We start from the raw sequence: 11,210 nt of genomic DNA, 5'->3' as shown, positions 1-11,210 counted from the left end.
AACCACATGGTTCTACTGCACATGACAGAGAGGATGGGTTATAAACACAGCGAGGTGCTGAGTGCCGTGCTCACCAACAGAGCCTGTCACACCCTGGCTGTCTACTTCCTGCTTAACAACAAGATGAAGAGGCTCTCCAAGGAGTACAGGGTACTTATAGACACCCTTCATTACACTACACCAGCATGGAGTACAGGATATTATAGACACCCTTCATTACACTACACCAGCATGTACAGGATATTATAGACACCCTTCATTACACTACACCAGCATGGAGTACAGTACATTATCGTGGGAGCTACAGTACATTATAGTGGTAGCTACAGTACATTATCGTGGTCGCTACAGTACATTATCATGGTAGCTACATTATCGTGGTAGCTACATTATCCTGGTAGCTACATTATCGTGGTAGCTACATTATCCTGGTAGCTACATTATCGTGGTAGCTACATTGTTGTTGTAGCTACATTATCCTGGTAGCTACATTATCGTGGTAGCTACATTGTTGTTGTAGCTACATTATCCTGGTAGCTACATTATCGTGGTAGCTACATTATCCTGGTAGCTACATTATCGCGGTAGCTACATTATCCTGGTAGCTACAGTACATTATAGTGGTAGCTACATTATCGTGGTAGCTACAGTAAATTATCGTGGTAGCTACATTATCATGGTAGCTACATTATCGTGGTAGCTACATTATAGTAGTAGCTACATTATCATGGTAGCTACATTATCGTGGTAGCTACATTATCGCGGTAGCTACATTATAGTAGTAGCTACATTATCGCGGTAGCTACATTATCATGGTAGCTACATTATAGTGGTAGCTACATTATAGTGGTAGCTACATTATCATGGTAGCTACATTATCGTGGCAGCTACATTATAGTAGTAGCTACATTATAGTAGTAGCTACATTATCATGGTAGCTACATTATAGTAGTAGCTACATTATCATGGTAGCTACATTATCGTGGCAGCTACATTATAGTAGTAGCTACATTATCGTGGTAGCTACATTATCGCGGTAGCTACATTATAGTAGTAGCTACATTATAGTAGTAGCTACATTATCATGGTAGCTACATTATCATGGTAGCTACATTATCGCGGTAGCTACAGTACATTATAGTGGTAGCTACATTATCATGGTAGCTACATTATCGCGGTAGCTACAGTACATTATAGTGGTAGCTACATTATCGTGGTAGCTACAGTACATTATAGTAGTAGCTACATTATCATGGCAGCTACATTATCGCGGTAGCTACATTATCGTGGTAGCTACAGTACATTAGTAGCTACATTATATTAGTAGCTACATTATCGCGGTAGCTACATTATCGCGGCAGCTACATTATCGCGGTAGCTACATTATCGGTAGCGGTAGCTACATCCTTTGTTGTCTAATAGTTTCTAATGGAGGACATAACAAAGAGCTGCTATTTCAATCTGGACGAGATAAGAAAAGCTCTGGTCATTCAATAGCAACACAGATAGCAACAAGATACAAGAAAAAGCACAACAGAACAAAGTTTTGTTAATGGTTGGAGATAATTGTAATCTGATATTTTCTGCAGGAAAAAAGCAGTTGTCCTAACTCTAGAATAACGCTTGAATATCTCTGTGAATAACGTTGGTAATAACATCTCTGTCCTCCAGGAAAAGGTGTACCAGGAGAAAGAGAAGAAGACAGAGAAGAACGAGTACTTCCAGACCCAGTGGAGGAAACACGTAGAGAAGGTCACCATCCCTCCTAAACAGACTCCTGTCTACCTGGCCGTCAGCAAGGGCCCTAGCAAGGAGAAGAAGCACAGGAATGGTGAGACCAGAGAGAGAGACACACACACACACACAAACTCACACCACTCTATTCCCTGTCTGTCCTCTCAACACATATCATTTCACACTTTATCTGGAGAGCTGATTAACCTCAACAACAATGGCAGATGTCACTATGCTTGGGCGGTATACCGTATATACCGGGATATTTGGGGAAAGCCACGGGATTGTTTTTCAATACCGTCATCAACGTTGAAACTATTTCTTTGAATTTTACATTTTTTACATTTGAATATTTGTAGCTACTTTTTAAGTAAATCCCTGTAGTCAGCTTGTGAAATACGTTAGTAGATAAAGATGTGTTTGGTGTTTGTTTACAAGCACATAACGACGAGAGACCGGAGCCTTGTGAGTCACTCACTGTTGTACAGGATGCGCCAGGGGATCTAATTAACAACTAAATGTTTGCCAGCTAGATATATCTTATAACTATTACGTTAACTATCTAAAATGTGCTAAGTACCCTGTAGTTGTGTGTTTGGTTTGCTAATTTAGTCGCTAGTTAGCTATCTAGCTAAGTGGTTAGCTTCTTCCAAGATCGAGCGTTAGCTTGGTAACAGCAGAGAATCTTACTGGCTAATATTAGTTTTGTTCAGAAAACTGTGTAGCGTTTTTACTTGTACAGTTTAGGTCAGAAACTGTACAAAATGTTTGCAATGCGCTCGTTAGCATTTAGTTGGCATTCTCTATGAGAATTCCTTAGTATCACTCGGGCTCCCAAGTGGCACAGCGGTCCTAAGGCACTGCATCTCAGTGCTAGAGGCGTCACTACAGACCCTGGTTTGATTCCAGGCTGTATCACAAACCGGCCGTGATTGGGAGTCCCCATCGGGCGGCGCACAATTGTCCCGGCGTCGTCCGGGTTTGGCCGGTGTGGGCCGTCACTGTAAATAAGCATTTGTTCATAACTGACTTGCCTAGTTAAAATAAAGGTTAAATAAACAAGTACTGGTTAGCATTTTGTTAGCATTCTGGTAAGTGACGTTTTTTGGGGGGGGTTTATCTTCCTTTGAAAAGGAATAACGGTCCTTGTGTCGGTAATACCGTAAAACCCGAGATGACACGGGCACGGTATGAAGATATGGAAATCTGGATACCACCTAACACTAGATGTCATCCTTCCATACCTCCACTCCTCTACCCCTCCATCCCTCCTATCCCTTCATCCCCATAAAACAGGTGAGACCACACACACACACACACACACACACACACACACACACACACACACAGCATAGTACTGGGCATACCTTGAAATGGGCCGTTGGCGAGTGTATGTGTTCATATGTACAGTATAACATCACACCGGTGTGATCTTCTCCAGATATTATGTGTGCAAAGCGGTCATCAAGACAAAGGGTGGCTACTTTGAAGAATCTCAAATATAAAATATAATATTAAATTAATATTCAAATATAAATATTTTGTTTAAACACTTTTTTGTGGGGGTTACTACATTATTCCATGTGTGTTATTTCATAGTTTTGATGTCTACACACAAAATAAAGAAAAACCCTTGAATGAGTAGGTGTTTTAAAACTGTTGACCGGTAGTGTATATATATACATAATGTATCACATGACATCATGAAGCAGTAGTCATTGGCTACTTAAAGTACTAGGTCATGAATAGGGACTGAAGTTTATTTAAGGTGAGTGAAGGTGGTGTTGTTAAACACATGACACCACTAGCGTGGCTACAGAACTAAGCAGCACAAAGGAGTGGTTAGTTCAACTGCTTTTTGCCCCCATAGCACCCCCTTTAATTAGGGACTGATTTAGACCTGGGACACCAGGTGGGTGATCCCCTCTAATCAGGGACAGATTTAGACCAGGGACACCAGGTGGGTGATCCCCCTCTAATCAGGGACTGATTTAGACCTGGGACACCAGGTGGGTGATTCCCCTCTAATCAGGGACTGATTTAGACCAGGGACACCAGGTGGGTGATCCCCCTCTAATTAGGGACTGATTTAGACCTGGGACATCAGGTGGGTGATTCCCCCCTTTAATCAGGGACTGATTTAGACCTGGGACACCAGGTGGGTGATTCCCCTCTAATTAGGGACTGATTTAGACCTGGGACACCAGGTGGGTGATTCCCTCCTCTAATCAGGGACTGATTTAGACCTGGGACACCAGGTGGGTGATTCCCCTCTAATCAGGGACTGATTTAGACCTGGGACACCAGGTGGGGGATTCCCTTCTAATCAGGGACTGATTTAGACCTGGGACACCAGGTGGGTGATTCCCCTCTAATTAGGGACTGATTTAGACCTGGGACACCAGGTGGGGGATTCCCCCTCTAATCAGGGACTGATTTAGACCTGGGACACCAGGTGGGGGATTCCCCCTCTAATCAGGGACTGATTTAGACCTGGGACACCAGGTGGGTGATTCCTCTCTAATCAGGGCCTGATTTAGACCTGGGACACCAGGTGGATGATTCCCCTCTAATTAGGGACTGATTTAGACCTGGGACACCAGGTGGGTGATTCCCCTTTAATTAGGGACTGATTTAGACCTGGGACACCAGGTGGATGATTCCCCTCTAATCAGGGACTGATTTAGACCTGGGACACCAGGTGGGTGATTCCCCCCTCTAATCAGGGACTGATTTAGACCTGGGACACCAGGTGGGTGATTCCCTCCTCTAATCAGGGACTGATTTAGACCTGGGACACCAGGTGGGTGATTCCCCTCTAATCAGGGACTGATTTAGACCTGGGACACCAGGTGGGTGATTCCCTTCTAATCATGGACTGATTTAGACCTGGGACACCAGGTAGTTGCAATTCGTTATCAGGTATAACAGAGAAGCAGCAGTAATCAGTACCTCGTAGGGTAACATTCAAAAGGCCCCTGGTCTTGGGGCCATGGAACATTAGTGTTTTTATTTACATGGTATGAGAGAGAGAAGAACTGCTTAACTTAGTCCCCCAGTACCCAAAGGACAAAGACAGTATATTTTCATTTTACTAGAGAGAGGAACTGCTTAACTTAGTCCCCCAGTACCAAAAGGACAAAGACAGTATATTTTCATTTTACTAGAGAGAAGACGTTTTCCTGACATATCTGAGCAGATCAGTTGACGCAGTGTTTTAAACCTGTACAGGCCTGTTCTCTCTCCCCCTTCTCTTATCTCCCAGGTCACCCTTCTCTGTTGACCCAATTAACAGAAGAGGGTGACCTGCTCGTCCAACATCTCATTCCACAATCATGGATATTAATATGGAGTTGGTCGCTCTTTTGCTGCTCTAACAGCCTCCACTCTTCTGGGAAGGCTTTCCACTAGATGTTGGAACATTGCTGCTATAACAGCCTCCACTCTTCTGGGAAGGCTTTCCACTAGATGTTGGAACATTGCTGCTATAACAGCCTCCACTCTTCTGGGAAGGCTTTCCACTAGATGTTGGAACATTGCTGCTATAACAGCCTCCACTCTTCTGGGAAGGCTTTCCACTAGATGTTGGAACATTGCTGCTATAACAGCCTCCACTCTTCTGGGAAGGCTTTCCACTAGATGTTGGAACATTGCTGCTATAACAGCCTCCACTCTTCTGGGAAGGCTTTCCACTAGATGTTGGAACATTGCTGCTATAACAGCCTCCACTCTTCTGGGAAGGCTTTCCACTAGATGTTGGAACATTGCTGCTATAACAGCCTCCACTCTTCTGGGAAGGCTTTCCACTAGATGTTGGAACATTGCTGCTATAACAGCCTCCACTCTTCTGGGAAGGCTTTCCACTAGATGTTGGAACATTGCTGCTATAACAGCCTCCACTCTTCTGGGAAGGCTTTCCACTAGATGTTGGAACATTGCTGCTATAACAGCCTCCACTCTTCTGGGAAGGCTTTCCACTAGATGGTGGAACATTGCTGCTATAACAGCCTCCACTCTTCTGGGAAGGCTTTCCACTAGATGTTGGAACATTGCTGCTATAACAGCCTCCACTCTTCTGGGAAGGATTTCCACTAGATGTTGGAACATTGCTGCTATAACAGCCTCCACTCTTCTGGGAAGGCTTTCCTCTAGATGTTGGAACATTGCTGCTATAACAGCCTCCACTCTTCTGGGAAGGCTTTCCTCTAGATGTTGGAACATTGCTGCTATAACAGCCTCCACTCTTCTGGGAAGGCTTTCCACTAGATGTTGGAACATTGCTGCTATAACAGCCTCCACTCTTCTGGGAAGGCTTTCCACTAGATGTTGGAACATTGCTGCTATAACAGCCTCCACTCTTCTGGGAAGGCTTTCCACTAGATGTTGGAACATTGCTGCTATAACAGCCTCCACTCTTCTGGGAAGGCTTTCCACTAGATGTTGGAACATTGCTGCTATAACAGCCTCCACTCTTCTGGGAAGGCTTTCCACTAGATGTTGGAACATTGCTGCTATAACAGCCTCCACTCTTCTGGGAAGGCTTTCCACTAGATGTTGGAACATTGCTGCTATAACAGCCTCCACTCTTCTGGGAAGGCTTTCCACTAGATGTTGGAACATTGCTGCTATAACAGCCTCCACTCTTCTGGGAAGGCTTTCCACTAGATGTTGGAACATTGCTGCTATAACAGCCTCCACTCTTCTGGGAAGGCTTTCCACTAGATGTTGGAACATTGCTGCTATAACAGCCTCCACTCTTCTGGGAAGGCTTTCCACTAGATGTTGGAACATTGCTGCTATAACAGCCTCCTCTCTTCTGGGAAGGCTTTCCACTAGATGTTGGTACATTGCTGCTATAACAGCCTCCACTCTTCTGGGAAGGCTTTCCACTAGATGTTGGAACATTGCTGCTATAACAGCCTCCACTCTTCTGGGAAGGCTTTCCACTAGATGTTGGAACATTGCTGCTATAACAGCCTCCACTCTTCTGGGAAGGCTTTCCACTAGATGTTGGAACATTGCTGCTATAACAGCCTCCACTCTTCTGGGAAAGGCTTTCCACTAGATGTTGGAACATTGCTGCAGGGGACATGATTCCATTCAGCCACAAGAGCATTAGTGAGCACTGATGTTGGGCAATTAGGCCTGGTTAGTCAGTGTTTGATGTGGTTGAGGTCAGGGCTCTGTTGAGACCAGTCAAGTTCTTCCACACCGATCTCGACAAACCATTTCTGTATGGACCTCGCTTTGTGACCGGGGGCATTGTCATGATGAAACAGGAAAGGGTCTTCCCCAAACTGTTGCCACAAAGTTGGAAGCACAGAATCATCTAGAATATCATTGTATGCTGTAGCGTTAAGATTTCCCTTCACAGGAACTAAGGGGCCTGAAACATGAAAAACAACCCCAGACCATTATTCCTCCTCCACCAAACTTTACAGTTGGCACTATGCATTCGGGCAGGTAGCGTTCTCCTCGCATTCGCCAAACACAGATTCATCTGTCGGATTCATCACTCCAGAGAACACGTTTCCACTGACTCCAATGGTGACGAGCTTTACACCACTCCATCCCACCGCTTGGCATTGGGCATGGTGATCTTAGGCTTTGACAAAATTCTGAAGAACTGACTTGTGGGAAAGGTGGCATCCTATGACGGTGCCACGTTGTCACTGAGCTCTTCAGTACGGCCGTTCTATTGCCAACGTTTGTCTATGGAGATTGCCTGGCTGTGTGCTCGATTTTATACACCTGTCAGCAACGGGTGTGGCTGAAATAGCCGAATAGACTAATATGAAGGCCATGCTGTGTATCTCTTTCTTTCTCCCTCCTGAGAAATATATTGTTCCACACCCCTTCTCCTGCTCTCTGCGAATCTCTCTCTCTCTCTCTCTCTCTCTCTCTCTCTCTCTCTCCCTCTCTCTCTCATCCTTCTCTCTCTCCCTCTCTCTCTCATCCTTCTCCCTCTCTCTCTCTCTCTCATCCTTCTCCATCTCTCTCTCTCTCTCTCTCTCTCTCTCATCCTTCTCCATCTCTCTCTCTCTCTCTCTCATCCTTCTCCCTCTCTCTCTCTCTCTCTCTCTCTCTCTCATCCTTCTCTCCCTCTCTCTCTCTCTCTCTCTCTCTCTCTCATCCTTCTCCCCCTCTCTCTCTCTCTCTGTCTGTCTCTCTCTCTCTCTCTCTCATCCTTCTCCCTCTCTCTCTCCATCCCTCTGTCTCTCTCTTCCTCCCTCCTTCCCCCCCTCTCCATCTGCACTCAGTTTCTAAGGAGCTCCTCAAACTCAATCTGTGTATTTATGGATCAAACCAGAATGTGTTTTGTCTAAAGATATCTACCACACACACACACACACACACACACACACACACACACACACACACACACACACACACACACACACACACACACACACACCCTAAAGATATCTACCACACACACACACACACACACACACATACACACACACACACACACACACCCTAAAGACATCTACCACACACACACTCACCCATTTGGAAATTAGTATTTGAAATAAGTATTTGATAATCCTCTTAAATACAATGAATATATTTTTTTATTTTTTATTTTTTACAAATAACCATTAAAATACTAAAGTAAAAGTACATGTTTTGGTCTACCCAAATACACAGAAAATATATACCAGATACACCAGTATTTGATCTCAGGTCTGGTAGATACATGTCGGCCCAGAGGGCAACACTGTTATAGAATGTGGTCTGTAGTGGCTGACATTAACATATTCTCTCTCTCTCTCTCTCTCTCTCTCTCTGTCTCTCTGTCTCTCTCTCTCTATCTCTCTCTGTCTCTCTCTCTCTATCTCTCTCTCTCTCTCTCTCTCTCTCTCAGGTCTTCTGCGAGCGGTGACAGGTAACTTCCACCGTGCTTCTCCTCTCGCCCCGTCCGGCACCGTCGCCTCGTCCTCCATGGAATACCTAGAGATCCACCCCCTCTTCCCCCGCACGCCACAGCCAATCAGGCGCCTCGAAACTCTCCAGGTGGCCAATACTAGCCCAGACCACATCCCCGCCCCCCCGGCTCCCTCTCCAATCGGTATGCACTCCTACGACTCCCTCTCCAAAGCCGAGCCAATCGACGACGTCGTTGTTCCCGCCTCGGCCACACCCTGGTACAAACTGACCAATGGGACCTTCTCACCTCCGCGACACGTCTCCGCCTTTCACCCTGACTCCTCCTACTTAAAAAAGGCGACCATCCCCAGCCCCCCTGTCCTCATCGTCAACCCCCAGCCTAAAAAGTCCTCCTCTAACTCGGGTGACTGGTGCGGATCAGACACTAGCTGTAGCCCCCCCAGCACCTTCGGCAGCCCCCCAGGAGGCTCGGCCTTCTCCCCGCCCAAATCAGCCTTCTCCCCCCTCAACCCATCATCTGCTTTTAGTCCTCCGTCCGCTGGGGGCAGCGTTGAGCCAGACAGCCCTTATCACCGCGGTAGTAAATTCCCTTCTATGGGCATCGGTCAGATCCTGAAGAAGAAGGTTCCCTTCCAGCCGTTCAGTTTCAGGGCGGAGCAAGCGGTGGAGGAGGATCTGGTGTCTCCGCCCCCTTACCACATGCAGACGCTGCTTTGCGCCTCCGGGGCGCTCAAGACCCTCTGCTGAAGCATTTTGGGTAACGGGACAACGACGACGATCAAAGACCACGTGGAGGATTATGGCTCTGGTCCGAGGTTAGTGCCCAATGAAACGAGGGGATGAGATGTCGTCGTTTCAGACAGTTTTGGATCTCGATCCTACTTCCTGTGTCCTCTTTTGGGGCAGGAAGTGGGCGTGGTTCTTCCTGAGCGGCCTTGGAACTTTTGTGAACTTTGACCTGTGAACTGTCCTCTGCTGAGGCAGTCACCATGACGACACTATGACTCTAGATACACAGAGACACTCTGTCTGTCGGAGTGAAAGACTATAAAATAAAACACTGAAGACTAAAGGCGGTTTGAAATGAAATGAAAATGACTCTTTTTTTACTGTCAACGATTGTTTCTGCCGGTGAAAGGCCTTTGTGAAGACCAGTTGTGACTCCAGCGACTGGAACATGTGAAGTAAAGCTCTACAGTGTCGGAGTTTTACCTGTCCTTGTTACATATTGTGTTGTGAGAGAGGGCTGAGTGACACACACACACACACACACACACACACATTCAGGGAAATGAAGGTGAGGTTTTAACAGTGGAAGTGGCTGTATAATCTATTGTAAACCAAACCTACAACGACATCAGGGGCTGATTTCGCTGTAAGACTGTTATGTCATGATGTTATTCTAGAAAGTCCCTTCAGCTTGACATTACTGTGGTTGTGTTCGTTAAGCCACATAGTTACAGTCAAGCGATACCAACAGCTGCCTGTGAGTCTGACCTCCTCTGCTGTCACGCTCATTAAAACAAAAACATTCTGTGATCTGTGGTTAAGATCAGTCCATTAGTTATGTGGAATTTCTGCTGTGGTTTCATTCCAACGGAACCTGACCTCAACCAAGGGGTTCTACCATAGAACCATAGAACCATAGAGCGCGTTCTAATTCTACGGTATCCACGGTGACTAGTGTTCCACTGGAACCCAACACTGCAGAATCCCTGTGATAGTTTGTTTCTTAGCCAATCACGTAACCTTCCATACCTCTCTAACTTCCCTATAGCCCTATAAGGTACTGTTCTGAGTCCAACTGTCAACCTGTTGTGCAATCAGCTTCTACAGTGGAAATATACATCATTCTATATGACAGTTTAACTATTAGACGGTCCATTCCTTAGGGTGCGTCCCGAAATGGTATTCTATTCCCTACGTAGCACACTGCTTTTAACCAGAGCCCTATAGACTGTAAAATGTGTAGGATACCATTAGGGACTCTGTTAGAAGATCCACCTGTTGAGACAGACAAGTTCTATAAAAGTGTCAAAGGCTTACAATGAGTTGTTGAGTGTTGCAACCCTGCCCTGCCTCAGACTGAAACAGGAGGAAGAGGAGGAGGAAGAGGAGGAGGAGGAGGGGGAGGAGGAGGAAGAGGAGGAGGAGGAGGGGGAGGAGGAGGAAGAGGAGGAGGAAGAGGAGGAGGAGGGGGAGGAAGAGGAGGAGGAAGAGGGGGAGGAGGAGGAGGAGGAGGAGGGGGAGGAAGAGGAGGAGGAGGAAGAGGAGGAGGAGGAAGAGGAGGAAGAGGAGGGGGAGGAAGAGGAGGAAGAGGAGGAGGGTTGAACTTCCACTATCACGGCACGTAAAAGTGATACATTTCATATCGTCTTTAAGTGATACTGACTGTAGTTTGTGCAATATTGCTATATGTGTGTTCTGCCTGCCGTAAACGACGGTATCGCCAAGGTGCTTTCTGAACGAATGGAAACGATGGTGTTGTAGTGCTGTGACTGTTTACTGTGTAATTCATTCATACTGTATGATTCCGGGGGTTCTAAATGTTCCCGATGATGGATTCTAGTGTTCTGGATTCTATG

At 46.1% G+C, this 11,210-nt stretch overlaps 1 protein-coding gene across 1 annotated transcript in view; it reads left to right on the top strand.

Annotated features, from left to right (window-relative positions):
- Positions 1 to 10,712, top strand: part of hunk (hormonally up-regulated Neu-associated kinase) — a 34,332-nt gene extending 23,620 nt beyond the window's left edge. Inside the window, exons 8-10 of the mRNA XM_029770378.1 lie at positions 1 to 150; positions 1,672 to 1,831; positions 8,603 to 10,712. The exon at positions 1 to 150 is cut by the window's left edge and continues 19 nt beyond it. Of these exons, the coding sequence (XP_029626238.1) occupies positions 1 to 150; positions 1,672 to 1,831; positions 8,603 to 9,372 (1,080 nt within the window). The 3' untranslated portion in view covers positions 9,373 to 10,712. The remainder of the gene's footprint in view (positions 151 to 1,671; positions 1,832 to 8,602) is intronic.
- Positions 10,713 to 11,210: the final 498 nt, after the last annotated feature.

This window comes from Salmo trutta, chromosome 12, assembly GCF_901001165.1.
Source record: "Salmo trutta chromosome 12, fSalTru1.1, whole genome shotgun sequence".
Taxonomy (NCBI): Eukaryota; Metazoa; Chordata; class Actinopteri; order Salmoniformes; family Salmonidae; genus Salmo; species Salmo trutta.
Note: the sequence above shows the minus strand (reverse complement) of the source record. Positions and strands in the feature narration are given on the sequence as shown.